The sequence below is a fragment of the Mesoplodon bidens genome (genome assembly GCF_964165515.1).
Source record: "Mesoplodon bidens genome assembly, chromosome: 2".
In the NCBI taxonomy this organism is placed as follows: Eukaryota; Metazoa; Chordata; class Mammalia; order Artiodactyla; family Ziphiidae; genus Mesoplodon; species Mesoplodon bidens.
Genome location: NC_138177.1, coordinates 30040497 through 30063748, shown reverse-complemented (window position 1 = coordinate 30063748; position 23252 = coordinate 30040497). Strand labels below are relative to the sequence as shown.

The window sequence follows — 23252 nt, the reverse complement described above, 5'->3', positions numbered from 1 at the left end:
CCGTAACTATAATTTAGATTCAGAGTGTTAACTTGAAGGCTGGCAGGACAAATAAAAGCTTAGGGAACCGAAGATGATGCTGGGGGAGGGGGCGCAGAGAGAGTGCGAGAAAGATGCTCGTCCCTTCCGAGATGATGCAGGAATGACATGGCACCTGGACAACACAAGTCCACGTCCACCCCCCCTCAGAGTCTGTGCCTCGGTTTCTCTGACATATGCCTGGATTTGTGAATAGGTGCACACGCGAACACACCACCTTTTATTCTTCGACTTCTAGAGAGGAGAATGGTGGGGAAGCGTCGCGGGTTAAAGCCTCACCACAACAAACGATTTCTTTCTCCTCGCACCCCGCCTCCCCTGCTAGGGGCAGGCGACGACTGTCTCGAACAGTAGACAGCTGACAGGAGCCGAGAATCAGGGCGAGAAGGAAAGCATCTCCAAGGGGGGGAGGGGCGGAGAAATAAACCCCACAGCCTTACCGAGAGCCTCCGGGAGGCTGACTAGAAAAGGAGGAGGATATTGAGCTGGGAAAGCAGAGGGGGGACTGCGAAGCTCCCGGGCGCGCGACGCACCCAGGCTGCGCGGGGCTGGCGCACATCGGGCGGGGGAAGTCGATCCCGGGGCGGACCCCCTCCCCCAACTCCCAGACCGGAGGACCAGGAGGAAATAGCTTTGTATAGCAGGATGAAAGGCAGACAGGAGAACCGCCAGGCGGGGAGGCACAGAGGATGCCCGGAGCCGGGACGACCCCGCCCGCCTCACAGACACCTCCGCTCTTCCCTCCGTTCCGCCGCAGCCCCTGGTCCAACCTCGCGCTCTCGAAAGGCCCGAAGTGGGGTCGCCCCCACCCCCACCGCCCCACCCCCGCGCCCTGCACGCTCACCTGCCCACGAAGTTCTCGAGCACCGAGCTCTTGCCGGCGCTCTGGCCGCCCACCACGGCGATCTGAGGCAGCTCCAGCAGACAGCTCTGTCCCAGCGAGGAGAAGGCGTCCTGCAGACGGTTCACCAGAGGGATCAGCTCCTCCATCTCCCGGTTCCCCATTGTGCCTGCGCCGCCGGCTGCCCGCTAGACCCTGCTAGTCTCTGCGACGTTGCGGGGAGCCGGGGCCACGCAGCCCTCGCCGCCGCTGCCGCGCTCAGTTCAGTCAGCCGGGTCCAGTCAGACGTCGGATCCCGCCACCGTCCGGCCTCTAGTGCGCTCCTGACAGCAAGGGCGCCAAAGCGCGCCTGCGCAGGCGAGCGGGGGCGTGGCCTGGCCCGCGACCGCCCCGCCCGCGGCGCGCTGGGCGTCTGCTTTGCCCTAGTATTCCCAGTCAGACATCCCGGCGCGGCGCGCACGCACTGCCTCCCAGCTGCGGCCAGATGCCACCGCCTCTGTCGTCTGATTTCAAGGCTCAGGAGCAGGGTTACAGCACTTGGTCAGGGAATGGCATAAAATCAGCAGCAGCCGGCGGCACTGTTCCCTTTCAGTAGCTACAAAGCCCAAGTCCAGTGGAAAGCCCTACCACTGGTAACAAGTCAGCACTGTCGCCAGCGGCAGCACCTCGGCTGCCTCCACCAGTGCAACGCCTCCAGAGTGCACCTCCCAGAAGGAAATTTCTCGTTCTCACGCCCCACTCCAGAACCCTGGCTCTTCCTGGGGTAGCCGGCCTTTTGGAGTCTAAATTCTTCAACCTGACATCCATTTCAGGCCCTGCGTAGTCTGACCCTACTTAATCGTTCAACTTTAACGGCTTGGTCCTCCCGGCCCCATCTAAGGAAAGGTGGAGTCCGTCGTGCTTACCCCGCACCACTCCTCCTCTTCAATCTACCAAGCTCATTCTGCCCTTTGCGACCCCTCATGCCATTTCTCCTCTGATCTCCTTCTATAGGCTCTATCCATAACCATGCACTCTGCACCCATTCTCTTAAGTTTAGCGAACTGAGACTGTACGTTGGGTCCTGTGCCTTGTGACGGCGACACAAAGGATAAATGCATGCTTCCCTTAGCCTCCTTAGAGGGATCCTCTTTTCAAATACTGATACTCCTCAGGATTTAATTCATGGACCTTTTAGTCTACCTGAGGACTTCCCATGGCTTTAACTACACATAATGGCTAGGGACTACAGAATCTAAATAACTAGCCCACCTCTCTCTTCTGGGCCTTAGACTATATTCCCGTTGGTCCTAGACCTCACTGCCTGAATTAATTTATCCTCACTTCTGACTTAATTTATTCAAATCTGAACTCATCTTTTCTAGTCTCAACACTTAATGCTATAAATTTCCCTCTAACCATAGAAATACTTGTATTAAAATGTCCATTATAAGCAAAAAACCAAGAACCCAAATGTCCATCAAAAGGTGAATGAATAAACAAGTGTGATATATGCATTCAGTGATAGACTCTCAGCAACAAAGAGGAGTGGATTCTGATACAGCAACAACTTAGTTGAATCTCAGTTGCATTATGTTGATTGAAAGAAGCCAAAGCATGTATTGTATGATTCCATTTATGTGAAGTTCTGGAACAGGCAAAACTATTCTACAGTGACAGAAGTCAGCAGTGGTTGCCTTTGAGGGGTGGGGATTGATTGCTAGAGGCATGAGAGACTTGTGGAGGTGATGGAAACGTTCTATATCTTGATTTGAGTGTGAGTATACATTTACCAAAACTCATCAAACTAAACACTTAAGATCTGTGCATTTTACTGTAAATTATACTTCAACTTTAAAAAAAAAGAAGAGAAAGACAAAACAGAACACATCATCTTCTCCAAGGTAAGTGGGATGTCTGCCCAACAGACAACAATGTCTGCTTTTTCTAAGAATCACTCCTCCATCTACCATATGGTTGAAGCCAGAGCAGTCATGACAATAAAATGGCATTAGGGCAACTAACTGTGCTGTGGCCACAGCCTGATGCACCAGGGGAACACTGACTCATGCTATATCAATCAGAGCCCTTTCCAAGTACTACAGAATTCAGAGGGAGAAAGAGAGAACTGTGGAACTATGGTTAGTAATGTTTTCATCTACAGGAAGGAGATGCAAAAGATGCTGGTCTTCAGAGAGAGAAAAATTAAAAAATACAGAAAGAGAGGAGCAGAGAGAAGTCCTAAGGTACTTGTGTCCTCATTCTAGTTAATTTCTGAGGCTCAGCTACAAAGAGTACCACCCAGTCCAGCATCTGGAAGTCATTCTAACTCCCTTTCTCTCTTTCTCCCTCATCCCCTACCTCAAGTTGGTTCCCAAATCATGCCCTTTCTACCTCCCTGGAACCCATCTCCTCCTTCTCCTTTTTGCTGTCAGTGCCTCATTTTTACTGTGATTGGTTGAACAGCCACCTTCTGCTATGCTTCCCATGTACAGGCAGCCTGAATAGATCTTCACATTGCACTTGACACATTGCACTGAGTCTCTAATTTACATCTTTCTCTTCCACTAACATAGTAGGCAGAATAATGCCCCCCCAAATTATGTCCACATTCTAATCCCTAGAACCTATGAACATCTTACCTGACATGGCAAATGGGACTTTACAGATGTTATTAAATTAAATAGCTTTGAATGGGGGAGATTATGCTGGATTATCTGGATGGGCCCAGTTTAAGAAAAGAGAACCTTTACCAGCTATGTCTGAGGGAGACATGACTGCTGGCTTTGAAGATGGAGAAAGAGGGGACCACAAGCCAAGGAATGCAGGCAGCCTCAAGAAGCTGGAAAAGGCAGGAAACAGATAATCCTTATCCCTGAGAGCCTCCAAAATGACCACAGCCCTGCCAACATCTTGGTTTTAGCCCAGTGAGACTAGTGTTGGACTTTTAATCAACAGAAGTGTAAGATAATAAATTTGTGTTGTTTTGAACCACTATGTTTGTGGTAATTTGTCACAGCAGCCATAGAAAGCTAATACAACTAATGACAAGCTCCTTGAGAGCAAGATCCATCTTTGTGATTCTCAATGCCTAGCACAGTGCTTCGCACCTAAGACAACCATAGTCTATTGCAGACAGACATAAATTATTACAAGAAAATGTAATAAGTGTTCTAAGGGTGCGATGGACTGAATTGTCTACTCAAAATCTATATGTTGAAGCCCTAACCCCCACTGTAGCTGTATTTGGAGTAAAGAAGTAATTAAAATTAAATAAGGTCATAAGAGTGGAGCCTTGATCCAATAGGATTAGTGTCCTTCTAAGAGGAGACACTAGAGAGCTTGCTCTCTTTCTCTTTCTGCCATGCGAGGACACAGTGAGAAGACAGCCACCTACAAGCCAGGAAGAGGATCTTCACCAGGAACTGAATCAGTCAGCACCTTAATCTTGGACTTCCAACCTCCAGAATTTTGAGAAAATAAATTTCTGTTGTTTAAGCCACCCAGCCTATGTTATTTTGTTATGGCAGCCCAAGCTAAGACACAGGGTTTGTTTAAAGGAACACGAGATGGAAATCTGAGAGTAACAATACTGCCTGGAGAGCGTCATGGAAGTTTCAGAGAAGAGGTGACTCTTGAGGTGAGCCTTAATGAGTCTGTCCTGCACTCGGCTATGTGCTGTGAGGAATATAAAAGATTCAGAAGCACTCATCCTTGCCTCGAGTATCTTGCACTCCACTCTAGGAGACAGTGCTACCATGCATTAGACAGAGAATGTATCATCCTTAGATAAATTTGAATTTCATGTGCACTGAAGCAATGCCTGTCATCTCTATTCTCTAGAACTTAGGAAAAATCAGTCCCACCCACCTCCTTCAAGAAATCATCCTGAACTAGTCTTGTTAATTGCTTTCCTTCTTTACTTCCCATTTCCAGAATCAGTCCTACAGTAATATGGAATCAAGAGAAATTAAACACACACAGACACACTTGATACCATTTGCTCATAAATTACTTTGGATAAAACAACTAGCAAGGGAAAACTTGAAAGCAAAAAGCAGGGGGAAATTTTTGACAGAAAGACAACCTACACCTTTGAAAGTGAGTGAAAAGCTGAAAAGAGGAGCCTGGTCAGGCACCCCAGCTTCCTGACTGTATCACACGATCATCTCAGCCCTGTTTCAACACCAAGTAATTAATGCCAACTCTTGCTCTCTAACTATTACATTTGTTTCCACTCCATCTTCCTAGCAAGGCAGAAGATTCCAAAGGTTAATAGTCTTTTTTAGGCGTGGCTCTCTAGCTAAGAAATTAGAACTTTTTATAAACACTTCAGAGTTCTTATATTTAAATGAATATTTTCCTTCAGGATCATTTTGAGAAGTGACAAACTTACTGCAATACCTCCACATTTCATACAATATCAGTGGAACTCCTTTGAAATTGATGAACTTTACCCCAAAGTTCAAACTCAGTCACACATCATTTTAGATGAACAGAATATTATCCACATTGATCTCCTACCTCATTCATAGAGCTTAGCACCAAATAACTTTTGGCTAATTTTAAGAATATATATCTATATACACAGGTATACACATATTATATAGATAGATAGTTGGGTTTTTTTTTTAATATGCTACAGGCTTGAAGGAAAGCTCTAAGAGAGGAGTTAGAAAATTTTGAAGTGGTAAAAACATCCCTAGAAAAATGTTTAACCTCTCAAAGAACAGCACATACTCGAATATATGAATTCAAGAATTCATTTTTTTTTAAATCAGTCAGATTACTGCAAAGTCATATTCCATAGATTTCTCACAGTGCCTAGCTTGGTGGTCAATAAATATTTATGAAGCAGAACTGAATAAAAACTTAAGCAATGGGACTTTCGTGGCGGTCCAGTGGTTAAGACTTTGCCTTCCAGTGCAGGGGATGCGGGTTCGATCCCCCGTCAGGGAGCTAAGATCCCACATGCCTTGGGGGCCAAAGAACCAAAACATAAAACAGAAGCAGTATTGTAACAAATTCAATAAAGATTTTTTTAAATGGTCCGCATCAAAAAATCTTTTAAAAAAACTTAAGCATTTGTCATGTTGTCCATTGTGAGCATCACTGCGTAAACAATATTCTTACTCTATGTACTATTTAAGACCTATTCAAGGCCTTCAGTTCTTTCTCTAAAGGTTTATCTCATGGATAGATTTTAGATCTTACTGCAAATCATCTTGTCTGTGGGCATCTTTTGAACTCTGTAAGCCCTGTGAACATCCAATATAGATATACAGACTTTCAATACTGTAGCCATTGTAGTTGACACTTATGCCTCTCAGGGCTTCTCTCCTTTAGTCTGGGGTAGGGGGGAGGTTGGTGGTGAGAGGGCAAAAACTCCCAGTTTTATTGTCCATATTTTTCATCAGCTGTCATCAAGAAGCAAAATAACTCTGGAAGCACCACTCCGTATGACTTCTGTCAATGTGAGATCCGGCAGATGGAAACTCACCAGTAGTCTCATGGAAGCATGGATAAATCTACACACATGCAGAGCACAAATACCAGTAGGCAAGTGTAAAGTATTAAGAGAGAAGGGTTAAGGAGAACTCTTTATATCACTTAAGTCTGATTTAGCAGCCAGTTTGTGCTTCTTTCTATCAAGTAGGTATAACTGTGTTCTCCTGTAAACATAATCCTTATATACTAAAGTTAATCACATAGGACTCCTTTTAAAGGTGAAGGTCCCTCTAGTGTGTTTTTTTTTTTTTTTTCGGTAGGTGGGCCTCTCACTGTTGAGGCCTCTCCCGTTGCGGAGCACAGGCTCAGGACGCGCAGACTCAGCGGCCATGGCTCACACGCCTAGCCGCTCCGCGGCACGTGAGATCTTCCCAGACCGGGGCACGAACTCATGTCCCCTGCATCAGCAGGCGGACTCTCAACCACTGCGCCACCAGGGAAGCCCCTCTAGTGCTTCTTAATTCTCATTTATTGAATTATAAATCTCTCTCTGTATGTGTGTATATATATATATATATATATACACACACACACACATCTGTGTATATATATAGAATTATAATAAAATAATATCTATTTGGTAAGCTATAAATGGCCATTTAAAATGTTTATGAAGGCTTTTTATTGACACAAAGAATTGCTAAGAATGAAATATTAAATTTAAAGAGCAGGGTACAAACTTTTAAATAAAGTATTACCATATCTACATAAAAGGCCATGTCTAAGAAAAAGAACTGGGAAGAAATATACCCAGAAATTTAATGTTATTCCCTATGAGAAAGTATGGGGAAAAAATTACTGTCCTTTTCCTTTTATTTCTCAAATTTTCTACAATGAGCATGTATTACTCTTACAATTTGAAAAGATGAATAGGGACTTCCCTTGTGGCCCAGTGGTTAAGAATCCACCTGCCAATTCAGGGAACACGGCTTCGATCCCTGGTCCAGGATGCCGAGGAGCAACTAAGCCCGTGCGCCACAACTACTGAGCCTGTGCTCTAGAGCCCAAGAGGCACAACTACTGATGCCCAAGCGCCTAGAACCCATGCTCCACAAGAAGAGAAGCCACCTCAATGAGAAGCCTCTGCACCGCGAGGAAGAGTAGCCCCCGCTCACCGCAACTCGAGAAAGCCCGCACGCAGCAGTGAAGACCCAACACAGTCAAAAGTAAACTTTAAAACTTTTAAGAAGAGTTAAAAAAAATTAAAAGTTGAATAAATGCCATTTGCTTGACCCATAATTGGTTTACATACATACCAGCTTATCAAAGACAAAAGTGTTGCATAATGTAAGGTTAAAAGATCTTTGCAAATAGAAGCAGGAGAGTCCTCAAGCTTCCCTATCCCCAAAATTTTGCCACTCAATGGCAGTGGATAACTAACTAACTATAACTAAGATTATTAAATGGGAAATATTTCTGTCTGATTTAGACAGTAAAAATGTGAGATGCCCAGGCCACCATGATCACATGGACTATCATTAGCCAAGAGTTCATTCAGTACACAAAACTGCAGACTATTCACAGTTGTAGGAAAGTAGTTACATGTACTGAGTTTTGTTTACTTAAAGCATAGGCCATAATCTATGGAATCAACAAGCCAAACATAGAATATTACATCTTATATGAATACCTTTATATGACATTCTAGACAATCTGCGTTGACAGAAGGCAGTCTGGAGCTGATGATGGGAATGGGGGACTAGGGCACATGGAAACTATGTCTTGACTGTGGTGGTAGTTACGTATTTGTATATGTTTGTCAATACTCATTGAACTGTACACTTAATATTATACTGCAATAAAAATAAATAACCTCTGGCATTTATGTAATGGTAATACATGAAATGGTAATACAAAGTATGATAGTCTGGGCACAATTTAGGTAATAGTCAGCCACAATCCAAAATAAAAATATACCCAACCCCTTCCCCAAGAAGCTTGTAATGACTAAAATTCTGCCAATGTAGAGTTATTCTTATGGGATCTCTGAGAATTATGTTAATGGGAAAACATCACTTGGAAAAGAGAAAAAATTACCTTAAGCCATTATCAACTATCTCTTAGAAAAGATTACATTACAGCAGTGCCAGCTTAGAAACGGGGGTCTGGGACTGGGGCAAGGGGACAAGAATGGGGAGGACCTCATACACACACCACAGTGAGAGTGCCCTAAGACAGCTTTGCCTGTTTCACCAGGTCTCCTCTCTTTTATTTTACAGGAGAAGTATAAATCTCAGAAAAGTACATCCATGATGATACACTTGACACCCAACTGAACCCCCTCCCTCCTGGACCTTTTGCCAAAGACAGTGGTGATGAATAACACTGAGAGCTTTTGTTACTGCTTTATAGCCTCAAACCATTTTCACATCAGTTATTTCATTAGATCAACACAGCTACCTTTGAAGTAATAACTAACAGTCAGATAGCAACACCATTCCCTCTTCCATCAAGGAAACAGAAATTGGAGAGATTAGGTGGCTTGGCTAATGCCACACAGCTAAGAACTACCAGAGATGCTCTCTGATGTGCTTCAAGGGGCCATACTTGGATCCCTGTGTGAAAACATTGAACCCGGGAAAACAAAGTACCTGCATTTGCCAACCTAATATTGAGATTGAAAAATACATGGTAAACTTATATGTGGAATCTTAAAAGCATAACAAACTAGTGAATATAACAAAAAAGAAGCAGACTCACAGACCTAGAGAACAAACTAGTGGTTACCAGTGGGGAGGAGGACAGGGACAATATAGGAGGTGGGAGAGTGGGAGGCATAAACTACTGGGTATGTATTGTACAACACAGGGAATATAGCCAATATTTTGTAATAACTGTGAATGGAGTGTAGCCTTTAAAATTGTATAAAAAATTTAAAAATAGGGCTTCCCTGGTGGCACAGTGGTTGAGGGTCCGCCTGCCGATGCAAGGGACACAGGTTCGTACCCTGGGGTCTGGGAAGATCCCACATGCTGCAGAGCAGCTGGGCCCGTGAGCCACGGCCGCTGAGCCTGCATGTCCGGAGCCTGTGCTCCGCAGCGGGAGAAGCCACAGCAGTGAGAGGCCCGCATACAGCAAAAATAAAATACAATTAAATTAAATTTAAAAAATAAAAGATTAGGAAAAATAAAAATATAAAAGAATCTACAATGAATCAACAAAGTAAAACAGAACCCCAATCTAAAAGAGGAAAAAAGAAAAAAAGCCTTAGTTATGGGGGCAGAGTTTAGGCGGGGGTGGAACTTAAGCAGAGACAGATTTAGGGTGGGACAGGATCTAGGCAGGTGGGGTGGTGACATTCAAGTGTGGGGCGGGGCCTCTACTTAGGACCTGCAAGGAGGGGGAGAGGCAGCACGTCCAAAGCAGGGCCTCTGGAGTACGGAGTTCCGGAGTTTGGAGGTAGGACCCTGAGTGAGGGTCTAGCGGAAGGGCTTGGGCTCTGCGGGAGGCTCCGAGGGAAGAGAATTAGGCCCTGGAGCCCAACAGGCTCCCCGGTGGACAGGGAAAGCGCTGGCTGCGTTCCCTTCCGTTCCTTCACACCCCTCCCCAACAGTCTCCCCCAGGGTCTCCCCTGTCGCCGCTTGACCCCTAACTGTGGGTGGGTCCCCCTGGGTGTAGGAACTCCTCCCCTCCCCCAGCCACCCCTCAGGGGTCCGGGTCCCGGAGGTCCGGCCTTTACTTTTGCTCCCCCTTCCCTCCCTCCCACTCCCTCAGGACCCGCGCGGCTGGAGGGGGCCTAGGTGGGCAGAGGATAAGGCTCAGGATCTGAGCAGGTTCCTTGGGGCCCAAGTGGGCAGGGGAAACCTGGCCATGCTCCCTTTTGATCCTCTGCCCTCCTAATGGTTCCCCAATTTCCCCCTTCGGGAGTGGGATCCCTTCCCCTCCCCCAGCTGCCCCTCAAAGTCACCAGTCCTGTCCCGCCTCCACTTCTCCTCCCCCTTCACTCCCCCCACGCCCCACATCCTACCCGGTCACTGGGGGTTCCTCCCGTCCCCTTAGATGTCCGTGGTCTCACACTGGTGCATGGTAGGTGCCCTAGTTTTGAGGAGACGCCAATTCCGAGTCCTCCTAGTATGCCATCTTGACTCCGCCCCCCAAGAATTTGCTGAATGAATGATTTTAACACGTTAACTAGGTGTTCTATATTATTTTGTACCTATCCATGTGGGCAAGTCTGATAGTATTGCAAGCTTCCTGATAGTCAGAATCATGCCATCTACTTTTCTGACTTCCCTCCACCGCACAAATCATGGTTTCCATAAGATGAGTTTCCACATTAAATACCGATTGAATTAAACTTCAGTATAAATAATATCCTGATCAGCTTAGCCCTTCCCAAATTCCTTACCCACAGAACCTGAGAGAGAATAAAGTGACTGTTCTTCTCTTAAGCCACTAAGTTCTAGAGTTAATGATTACATAGCAAGAGCCTACTGGCACACTTTTACAGCACTGCTTTTGGAAGTTATAAATAATTCCCATATTATTCAGTTAGCTGTTCCATACTAAGTTCTCTCTTTCTCTAGCAATTTAGTCACCAATAAAATTACTTAACCCCCTGCATATATTTATTGCTTAAGTAAACTGTTCATATAACAAATATAATAGATCCCAAAATGCATAATAGTCCAAATACAATAAAAATTTATTGTTTGCTCACATAGTGCAGAAAAGTGAATAAGTTATAGGGTGGTCTTCCTCTATGCAGTCAGTCTAACAGTAGCTCTCCAAATTCAACATGCAGTTTCCAAAGTCACCCTAGAAGTTTTCTCCATTCTAGCCAATTACAAAAAGGAAAAATCATACGGGAACGCACATGGGAGGTTTTTATGGGGTGGTCCTAGAAGTGGCACATCACTTCTACAAACATTACACTGGTAGAACTCAGTCCCATGGCCACCCCCAAGTGCAAGGAAGACTGAGAAGTGTAGTCCAGCTAAGTGCCCAGTAAGTAGAGTTGCCAGATTTAGGTAAATTATAAAACAAAACAGGATATCCTGTATTTATCTGCAATCCTACTCGGAAGAAGAGAACATTTCTGTTGAATAAATAATACCCAAATAAGAAGGAGGAATGTGATCTCGCTATATATTCTTAATATGTGCCAGTCTCGATTGACAAGTACACACTACTATATTTAAAATAGATAACCAACAGGACCTACTATATAGCATGGGGAACTCTGCTCAATATTCTGTAATAACCTAAATGGGAAATAAATTTTAAAAAGAATAGATACATGTATATGTGTAACTGAATCACTTTTCTGTACACCTGAAACAAACACAACACTGTTAATCAACTATGCTCCAATATAAAATAAAAATTAAAAAAAAATATGTCCCAATCTCAGAATACTCAAGACCAGTTACAACAACTCAAAATCAGTGCAATTGCAGGTTGCATTTGAGGACTCACAGAGGAATGGTAAGATCCAGTTATTAAAACACAGGCAGGAAACTACAGAGAAATGGAAATGAAGAAATCTCTAGCTCTGCTAAAGATAATGGTCATATCTGGAAAGACCTTGCAACTCATCCATAGTAGCCTACTCCACATGACTCAAAGATAGCTAAACAAATCTACACATGAGAATTTACCATCTAAATTATACTACAGATCCCCTCAAGTGCAGAAACTTATAGCTTTAAAATATTTCCATTGAGTTAAATGAAACCGGGAATGAAAAGATGCCCAGTATTATTAGTCACTACGGAAATGCAAATCAAAACCACACACTAAGATGGCTAAAACCCTTTCTTTAAATGGGAAATAAGTGTTAGTGAAGATGTGGAGAAACTGGAACCCTCCTACATTGCTGGTGGGAATATAAAATGGTGCTGCTGCTATGGAAAACAGTTTGCTGTTTCCTCAATAAGCTAAACACAGAATTATCATATTGCTCAGCAAGCATTTCTACTGCTAGGTATATAGCCCCCTAAAATTGAAAATAGGTATTCAAAAAAACCTGGTACACGAACTTCATAGCAGCATTATTCACAATAGCCAAAAGGTGATAACAACCCAAATTTCCATCAGCTGATGAGTGGATAAACACAATATGGTATCCTCATACAATGGAATATTATTTAGCCATAAAAATGAATGAGGTACTGATATATGCCACACCATGGATGACCCTCAAAAACTTTATGCTAAGTGAAAAAGCAGCCAGACATAAAAGGCCACATATTATAGATTACTTTTATATGAAATATCCAGAATAGATAACTCCATAGAGACCAAACCCAGATTGGCAGTTCTCAGGGACTGGGCAAAGAGGGAAATGGGGAATGACAGCTTAATGGGCATGGGGTGCTTTTTTAAGGATGTTGAAAATGTCTTGAAACTAGACTGTGGTGATGGTTACACAGCATTGTGAATGTACTAAAAGCCACTGAACTGTACAATTTAAAGTGGTTAATTCTATCTTATGTGTGTTTTACCTCAATAAAAATAAATGGAAAAAATATTCAACAGCCAGGGCCCACCTAGGCATATATACACCTCATCATTTGTGGTCCTTTACCAGGGCTTGGCAGTCTTGTGTTTAGGTTGAGGTGTGGCACGAGTTCTTTGGTTATCGGAAGCCTGACACCAGCCTCACACACCCGCAACCCTGAGCCTGGGGGAGAGCAGGGGTTGAAACAAACATTCTCTGTGGCCCTCAAGCTTCTGAGTGGGTGATGTTCTCCTCTTGCTTCTTCAGGGAGATGATAGGAAGGGCAGGCTGTGCTTTTATTCCACAATATTCAGCCTGTTTCAAGAGCTCCTACCTGCTACAGACACATCTCAAAGCTCAAGAAGCCTTGGCATGGCTCCAGGGCTCTGTTCTCTGGGTTGTGTCCCATGGGCTCAGAGCCAGTGATTCCTGAGTTCATAGCAGTGTTTCTGAGCAGTCCCACACCAGTATCATTTCCACTGATATTTGCTCAAAGAAGTTTGGATAATGTTACTTTAACACTCTGTCACATTGCTACATCCTGAGTCCTTGACTAGTAACATTTATGGGACAAGTGCTTGAGGGCTAACCACTGTTTTTAAGCTTTACAATAACCTGACAACTATTTGAGGAGACTATCACCACCCTTACTCATCTCTTTCTACTGAGTCCCAGAACTGAAGAAGAGGAGAAACATGTCTGGCATGTCACAGGCTCTTAATAAACTAAACATCTCCCAGAAAGCAGTCATTTTCTGTCTGGAAATTTCCAAGATTGCAATCTATACACACACTGATCATATGCAATCACTTATCAAACGCATATGCTAAGCTCACTCACTGTGGGTTCTTTTGCCTGCAGTGGTTTTTTTAAACACCCTTGGAAGAATTCTCATAGAGACCAGTGCTGAAAAGAGACCGTTATCATATGCATTCTCTTCTCTCACTTAATAAAACAGCACAAGTGCCAGATCTTTTTTACTGATTCAGTTAACAAACATTTCTTGAGGACCTTCAGAATACCATGCCTGACATTGGAGTTAAAAAGAAGAAACAAAGATGTAAGTTGAAAGAACTTAAATATTTCCTCCTCTTTTTGAAAAGGTCTATTTCTAAACATGGAAGGAGAATAATAACTTACTAACCAGGCCAAAGGCTGGCACCTCAAGGTCCAGTTTCCAACTCAAACTCCATTCTTCTGAATACCTTCCTGACTGCCCCTAACCAGCTCTAATCATTCCTAACTGTATTGCTTCATTTTGCATAAGTGACTGCATTATTTTGTGCATGTGTGTGTATTCACATGATAGACATAGATAAGATCCTATCTTTCTATTCTGTACATTTCATATGTAGATAAAGGAGTATACACACATGAGCACACCTTCATATCTTTCTAACTATAGGCTTTTGAGGGAGAAGTGGCTATGCCTTGTATCTGTCATCACTTTTTTTTTTATAGCCCACCCATCTTTCCCATGTTCAGCCTCAGGTGTGGGCTATATACTTCATAGGGTCTCAAGAAGGGCTGGTGCCATTAAAAAGAATGAAACAATGCCATTTGCAGCAACTTGGTTGGACCTGGAGATTATCATACTAAGTGAAGTAAGTCAGTCAGAGAAAGACAAATATCATATGATATCACATATGAGGAATCAAAAAAAATTATACAAATGATCTTATTTACAAAATGGAAACAGACTCACAGACTTAGAGACGAACTTATGGTTACCAGGGGGAAGGGTGGAGGGGAGGGTTGATTGGGAGTTTGAGACTGACATGTACACACTGCTGTATTTAAAATAGATAACCAACAAGGACCTACTTATAGCACAGGGAACTCTACTCAATATTCTGTAATAACCTAAATGGGAAAAGAATTCAGAAAAGGGTACATACATGTATATGTGTAACTGAATCACTTTTCTGTACAACTAAAACTAACACAACATTGTTAATCAACTATTCTCCAATATAAAACACAAATTTTTTTTAAAAGTGCTGGTAAACCAACTCGGAAGCAAGGAATTTACTCTGGTCACTATGACATTTTCTTCCTTGAAACATAGCAGCTACTCAGCAACTTCATGCTCAACATTCACAAAACCCTTTGGGGCTTTTCAAAACACTTTACCCACATTATTTCATTCCATTCTCAAAACACAGTAGGTAGAGTGATTTCCCCATTTTACTGATGAACAAAACTGAGAACCAGAGAGGAAACTAGCATGTCTAGGCAGGAAGTAGTACTAAATATTTTCTGTTTGCCCCCCCAGATCCTCTCTCTCCCTTTTCCACCCACCCCCTTCCCCAGGAGGCTGACCTCTGTGACCTATATCAATAGCCCCCTTGCTCACTGGCTTCCAGTTAGAGTTGGCCAGTGGAAGGATCTAAGAAGGGAGAGTGGAAGGAGTGTAAGGTTGGGTATTTATTCCTCTTGCTCCCTTCAAGTTGGTTGACCAGAAGTCGACTGTCACCCTTAAATGAAGGCCACAGCTCCTCTCAGGTGACCCTCTCCATACTTTTCCTCCCTCCCAACTCCAGTAACCACTCCCTCTCCTTGCTTCTTCAGCCTAGTAATGGCTCCCCACTCTTGCTTTCCAAGAGACCCTGCACCATCCCTTGTTGTTTCCCTGAACCCAGCCCACACCTTGTAAATAATCTATTAAGTGCTCCTCAGTTGCCCAGTGTGAATGTGTCATCTGTCTTGCTAGGATCCTGAGTGATGTAATTCGTGGTATTCACACCTTCTACCTCTTGCTCAGTCCTTTGGGTTCCCAATCTAAACACTTGCTCATTATAATATCAAATCAAAGGGAGGAGCATTATCACATCACATAGGGTTGCCCCTACCACCTGTTCCACATCAGGACCTTCCAGGAGTGCAGAAGCTCTGGAATCAAGCCTGTTGGCTCTTCTGGTGAGGTCTGGAGCACAAGTGAGTCTGTACCTGCAGACAGCTGTAGCTTGCTCTCAGTAAACAAGTCAGCCCCAGCCACCAGGACATTAGTGGAAGCAAGACAATGACTCATCAGAGAATCTGCAGTCACTTGACCTCCTGTGACTCAGACACGTTGTTAACAGGCTGCTGAGCTGCATAAAATCTGAATAAACCAATGCTCTGCCTCAGCCAGGTTCCCGGCAATCAATGAGTTAAAAAGCACAGGAGTCTTGGTCTATTTCGTTCTGTCCTCAAATATTCTCTCCCATCAGTCCTCCAGTATCCTTCTGTCATCCCTCCTCTTTCCACGCCACCCACAAAAAAAGCACCTTGCTGAAAATGAATCAGATAGAGGTGCATAAGATCCGCACTTCTGAGATAACAAGCATGAGGCCACCAGCCAACACTGCACTTTGTTCTAATCATTTTGTCGTGCACAAAATCCATGACTCCAAGCCTGGTTTCTCTTGTCTTCCAGGTATAGCTTCATCAAGGAACTCAATTTAAAGATGCAAGTACCCTCTGCTGACAGGCTTCTAATCCAATCTCTCCTCCTCAGCTCCTCTCTTAGTTGAGGCTCTTTCAGGTTTCATAAGTTTGAGACCTGTACCATTGATCTGACCTTGCAGAAATTTTGTTATAGTAACTAGATATCATGTTCAGCAATAACACGTTCAATGAAACAACACTGAGCAATTACTAGGTGCCAGGCATTGTGCTAAGGCCTTTACTTTGGTTATCCCATTCAACTGTCATACAAACCATCTGAAACTGGTGTGCGTGTGTGCATACCCAGGAGTACACGTTTTACAGATGAAAACAGGTTCAGAGAAGTTAAGTGATTTAGTCAAGGTCACATAGTTATTTGTAAAAAAGGAATTTGAGCCCAGGTCTACCTGCCCCTCAGTTTCGCACTCTTAACCATTTTCCTGCTTCTGTGTATACTGCATCATTTAATTTTCAAAATTCAGAGTTCTTCACCTTTAGACAAAAATTCTTGAGAAGGAAGGACATGCCCTATTAGATTTCTTTCAATTGAGTTTAGCACTCATTTACTGAGCACCTACTGTGTACCAGCCACTGTGCAAGGTACTGGAGCCACAAAGGTAGAAAAGACAAGAGTCTGCTTTCTAAGAGCTCACAGTCTAATTAGAGAAACAGCTTCTGAATTTCTTTTAAGGCTTCTGGTTTCCCTTTGCCTCTGGTATTATGCAAAGGTGAATTTTTGCCCTTGTTTATTTCAACCCCATAGCTGAAGGATTTCTGCTTATTACTTAATAATTGCGATTAAGAGGCCAGAATAGGGCTTCCCTGGTGGCGCAGTGGTTGAGAGTCCGCCTGTCGATGCAGGGGACACAGGTTCGTGCCCCGGTCCGGGAAGATCCCACATGCCACGGAGCAGCTGGGCCCGTGAGCCATGGCCGCTGAGCCTGTGCGTCCGGAGCCTGTGCTCTGCAGTGGGAGAGGCCACAACAGTGAGAGGCCCGCGTACCGCAAAAAAAAAAAAAAAGGCCAGAATAGGTGATGTATGTGTATATTTTAGAAAGAAAGAAGGAGGGGAGGGTGGAAGAGGAGCAGAAAGTAAGAAAAGGAAGGAAAAAATAAGTCAACCAAGGTAGAAGGGAAGTTGGGGGTGGGGGGAGGGTAGGAGGAAAATTCCAGAAAAGAGGTGGGTTTTGTAAAGGCAGAAAGGTGTAAGAGCCCCAGGACTTTTGATGGAACCCACTGGACAGCCTGAAATTCACACCATTTAAGTCACCCAGGTTTTTTTATTGAAGTATAGTTGATTTACAATGCTGTGTCAATCTCTACTGTACAGCAAAGTGACTCAGTTATACACATATACACATTCTTTTTTATATTCTTTTCCATTATGGTTTATCATGGGATATTGAATATAGTTCCCTGTGCTATAATTAAGACCTTGTTGTTTATCATTCTAATTTTTTTATTTAATGTTTTAAAATAGTCATGTTTCAAAATTAGGGCAATATGAAAGTGTGCACATTTTAAAATCTTGTTCCCATGTCTATGTTCATCTTCCCACCCTCCCTCCCCCCATCCCATACCCCCATCTCCATCCCTTAGGTATTTAAGTCTGTTGTATATCCTTTCTCTGTTCCTTTATGCAAATATAAGTGAATACAACTATACAAACACACACAATTCAAGACTTTCTGAAGATGCATGCAAGCATTTTTTTTTTACTATGCTAAAGCATATGTATTACTTGGGAAAATAAAATGTTATGCATTTTAACATCTGAAAGATGTTACTGTTAGCCTTCATGGATGGAGTACCTCCTATATACCATTATATCTAATAGTCATAACAATTTCATTTTATGGATGAAGAGAAATGAGACTTGAAAAGGTCAAGTAACTTGTCAAGTTCAGACAGTTAGTGGCAGAAGCAGCAGAATGCCTCCTCCTTCAACATTCTATTTTGGGGATATGGCCCTTCCATTCACCTAATTACTTTAGCAAAAAACATGTCTCCCTCACTGCTTATATCCAGTATATCACAAAGATATATCATGTCTTATTGATGTGAACCTCTTATTATCTTTCAAATCCATCCCTTCCTCTCCACTCCCATTACCAGCTCCCTTGATGACCCTCATATCTCGTACCTCGTCAGAAAACACTGGCTTTCTCACTGGTCTTTTTCTCTCTAGGCTGATGTCACCTCAAATCTATTCTCCATTCTGCTCCTAGAGTGATCTAACACACAAATCTAACGGTGTCTCTCTGCCTCAAATCCTTCCATGGCTCTCAATTGCTAAGAGTATGAAACCTAAACATTTGCATGGCATAGTTGGGTCCCACCACATTGATACAGAAAAAACCAAAGCACTCTAAGTTTCTAGAACCCTCCAGCTCTCTCCTGCTCAAGTTTTGCCCAGCTGAATCTTCTGCCTAGAACATAGTTTTCTTCCTCTGCAAATTCCTCATCCTTTGGCTCGTGTGATGCCTCTTCTGAAAGCTGTCCTTGCCTCTCCCAAATAGACCTAGATACTTTCCCCCTGTGCTCCCACTGCTTTTTATTCATACCTCATGAAAGCAGTCACCTCATGGTAATGAATGGCCCAGAAATTTTCCTTTTCTAAACAAGCAACCCAAATAATGTTACTGTAGTCTCCAAATCTTTTTTTTATTATGCACTTCGAGCATTTAGTTTTTTAATTTATAAGTTAGATCATGTGTTTCTGTACTTATAAGATAAAATGCACTCAAAATAGAAATGTTAAAAAGATACAAATAAATCTAAATAGAATTTCCATTATTTTCTTTTCACACATCAGTGGATCATCTTGCACATCCCTACTATGGATTCTGCCCATCAATAAAATGAGCATCTTTTCTCAGTGGTCTCAAGGACCACATTTAGGGAGATATTCAACTACAAAAATCAAAGAAACATCTATTGAGGTCCTTCTGTGTACCAGGTAATGTGCTGGACAACTTCAATTCATATTGTCTCATTTAATCTTTCCAAAAGCCTTGTAAGATATGTATTATTCATGTCAGTTAAAAATAAGATTGACATTTCATGAGATCCATGTAACTTGCCTAATGTCTCATAGATAATAATGATGAAAAGGAAATTTGAACCCAGATGTCTTTCACTATATTGTATATATCAGTTAAGAGTGTATTTGGCTGCAATTAACAGAAATTCAATTACAGTGAGTTAACTAAATAGTGGTTTACTTTTTCCTGTGACAAAAATTTCCCGTGTGTGGAATCGAGGCTGGTAAAGAGTATCTAGGATGGCACCAGAGACACAGGTTTCTCTTTTTTCTGTCTCGCTATCTTTAGCAAAGTGGTTTTTGTCACAAAATGGCTATTCCACCTCTAGACATCATAGCCATGTTCCTAGCAGAAAATAAAAGTTGGAGAGGGGACAAAAGGCAAAACGTAAAAGCTGAAAAAGCTCTTATCAGATGACTCAGCCTCATTTAACAAGGTTTCTCAGAAGCCCCACTTGGTGACTTGATCTTGCATCTCACTGTCAGAACTATGTAACAAGGCCACCCCTAGTGGCAAACTAGCTGGGCATAATCGGGACAAACTTGGATTTCTCTTAGTTAGGAAAGAGAATAAATTTGGGGGAGGCAACCAGGAATATCTGCCATGCTGCTTCTGCCTTAATGCCAGAACTACCACAACATTGTAGCTGCTGCGTGAAATAATAGTCTTAGCACCCCAGGAAGAGAATATTTTCAGGTCATGTAGTCCATGTCCCCATCCTATGCAAGAATGCAGTCATGACCAGGTGATTATCCAGCCTCTGCATGAAACTTCCAGAAACAGGAAAGCGCATGACTTTGCTTTGTAATCTATTCTAATTGAGGGAGGCTTTAATTGCTGGAACTTCTATTCTAGTAATAATCACAATGTATCACATTTCCATTTTTACATTAGACTTAGGGGCTGTTTCTTATTCATCTCTGTACCTGGTACAGTTGATAGCCATAAACAGGTGACTCAAGACAAGATTTGAGGAATAAATTGAGAAATATTTTTCATATTGAGATTAAATGATTCTTTTAGCTATTAAAAAATCATTTCTGGGCTTCCCTGGTGGCGCAGTGGTTGAGAGTCCGCCTGCCGATGCAGGGGACACGGGTTCGTGCCCCGGTCCGGGAAGATCCCACATGCCGCAAAGCGGCTGGGTCCGTGAGCCATGGCAGCTGAGCCTGCGCGTCCGGAGCCTGTGCTCCGCAACGGGAGAAGCCACGACAGTGAGAGGCCCGCGTACCGCAAAAAAAAAAAAAAAAAAAAAAAAATCATTTCTCTCCCAGGCCCATTGTATTCAACTCTGCTGTCATGTTCAGTTAATAAGCAGTATGAAGAATGAATTATTAGGGTCACATCTCAGGAGATGGTCAGGATGTATAAGAAGCCCTACAGAGCTCTGGAAATAAGCACTGTTCCAGGAAGAGGTGAATGTGCTTTCGGGAACAGCTTGTGATCTTGACCTACACTATTGAGAAGAAATGGGGCTCTTGCAGGGCAGTCCCCAATCCAAAATTTACCACCCTCCCCCTGCTCTCTGCTAATCTGGGTTTCCATCACTGCTTTTGGTAAATTTTTGCTTCCATGATGACCAGAGAATCAATAAACATGAGGTGTGTGTGTCTGTCTGTCGCTAGGATTGTGGTCTTTCTCCACTTCTTCTTCTCCAGGGCAATAACCTCCTAACCCAGATCACAATACCACATACCCTGGTGTGTTCACATACAGAAGTAGTTTTTACTCCAAAGTAAAATATTTGGAGGGAAACAAACTAAGTGGGAACGTAAGTTCACAGGTTTCAAGAGAGTAGGACGTATTGGTTGAGAGTTAGGATCTGCAGTCAGGCAGAACAAGAGCTGATCTTGTGATGATTTAACTCCTCTAAGCTTCTGTTTCTTCACCAGTAAAGCAGGGATAGCAGTATCGGCTACCCAGAGGTTGTGAAGATTAAATGAGATACGGCCTGGAAAATACTTACCACAGTGCCCGATGTATATATGCTAGGTAAATAGCTAATCATTGGCACGTGGACCCTTGAATTAGCACAGGTTCTACTCCTTCCATGGGCTCTTTCTCTAGCTCTGACCCTCAAGATCATACCTGTTTCTTGCTCTTCCATCCCACATCCCCAAAACCATCTTAGCTCCCTCAGTATTCTAGGACTCTGAAAAAGCAAGCCTTTTTTCTGATTAGGACACTTTTCTGCACTTGGCTTATAAACGTGCTAGTATCTTCAGGTGCCCTTCCCCAAAATTGTCTCACTCACCTTTTTTCCTTGACTCTAGATAAGCACAATTTGGGCAACAACAAGTTAGCTCTCTTTTTATTCACTTCATTTTACCCTTCTGCCTTTTTAAAATAGTAAAAACAAGGATCCAAATCCTTCTTAATAAAAATAATTTTTAAAAGATTTTATAGCACATTACCATTTACTAAATCCTTGCAATTAATAAAGTTCATTTTATCTTTATAACAACCCTGCAAAGACCATTATCCCCATTTTTAAAATGAGCAAACAGATTCAGAGGGCTGATAAAACTTGCTCAAGGACCCGAAGATAGTCAGAATGGATGTAAGACTCAAAGTCTATGCTCTGAGACTTGTGGTTTGGTCTCACTGCCACCTTGACTCAGTGCATAGGTCACTATGGGTCGGGCAACACATAACTCAAATCACCAGTCTTGCTACAAACAGTTATGCTTCGACATAGGAAGGCTGCCTTTATCCTCTCAGTCTCTACAACAGTATGAGCTGGACATATTAGTACAAGCCAGTGGCACTAGGATACCCTGCCTTCTGCTTTCTACTGTGACTACAAGACTTACTCCCCAAAGAATCTAAGCCATCACACTTCATCAAGTATTTACTGCACACCTAGGATGTATTCAATACCATAGAATATACAGAGACCTCAGACCTAGTCCAATGGCTCCCCAAAGCTTCCAAACTAGTCAGGGACGAAGATTAAGAATATAAAACAATAATTAATTGCCAAATTGAACAATAGAGGCTGTAAATAATGAAGTAACTCAGAAAAGATAGATTCACGAGGTCTGAAATAATAAGGGAAGATTTTATGGAATGAAGCTTCAAGTGGAATGAGAGGATGTATTGTGAAAGAAATGGGAACTGTATGGCTAGTAATAGTTGATCCCAGTGTATTTAGTGTGCCAGGCATTTATATACATAATCTCTCAGAATATCAAAACAACCACCCTGAAAGGCATGTGCTTTTATCCTAAAGAAACTGAGAGTCAGAGAAGTAGTCTGCCCAAAGTCACAAAGATTTTAAGTGATAAATCCAGGATTTAAAATAAGGTTTATCTAACACTAAAATTAGTAGTGAGCAGCATAGGTAGAAGAAAAAGCACTAACAGGTAAATTAAAGATTTAAAACAAATGTTATTGGCCCATAAAGAGGTCCCTCTGAGAGGAAGGGGTATAGCGAGAAGAGCATTGGAACTAGAATCAGCCGATCAAATTTTAATTAAATTTCAGTTTCTAACTTGTTTGGTAAATACCTTAACCCTTTTCAGCTTCCACATCTGAGGAAAATGGAGAAAGTGCTAGCACCTATCTCAAATAAGTATTTATAAAGACAAAATGAATAAACAGGTAGATATGACTAACATATATAAAATATCCACTTTTAAGTATGAATTTTAATAAGCAATTAAAGCACAAATTGAAGCACCTTTATCATAGTATATATTTCATTGGACTTACCTGAACTAATTTCCAAACACTGTAGCATATTCAAGCCTTTCAGGGGATGGGAATAAGTAGGGGGGTGGGATCAGAAAGGGCAGAGAATTTTCTGGGCATTTCTATAACTATCAGAGACCCTTAATCTATCAGAGCTACAAGTCTCTTTGCAGAGCTGATCCTCCCAGGTCCCAATGTGTTACTTCTCAGTGTTCTCTCTTCAGAGTGAAGGATTAAGGAGTGAGATATCTGCCAAACAGAAAGCTAAAGATCACTT

At 42.7% G+C, this 23252-nt stretch overlaps 1 protein-coding gene across 10 annotated transcripts in view; it reads right to left on the bottom strand.

The window, feature by feature from the left end:
- DNM3 (dynamin 3) overlaps positions 1–1184 on the bottom strand; it is a 596153-nt gene extending 594969 nt beyond the window's left edge. For all 10 annotated transcript variants that reach the window (XR_014014161.1, XR_014014162.1, XR_014014163.1 and 7 more), the window contains exon 1: positions 884–1184. Coding sequence is in view for 7 of the 10 variants with exons in the window: in XM_081221443.1 (XP_081077569.1) it covers positions 884–1044 (161 nt within the window). In the remaining 3 variants the exon portion in view is untranslated. The remainder of the gene's footprint in view (positions 1–883) is intronic.
- Between the last annotated feature and the right edge of the window lie 22068 nt (positions 1185–23252).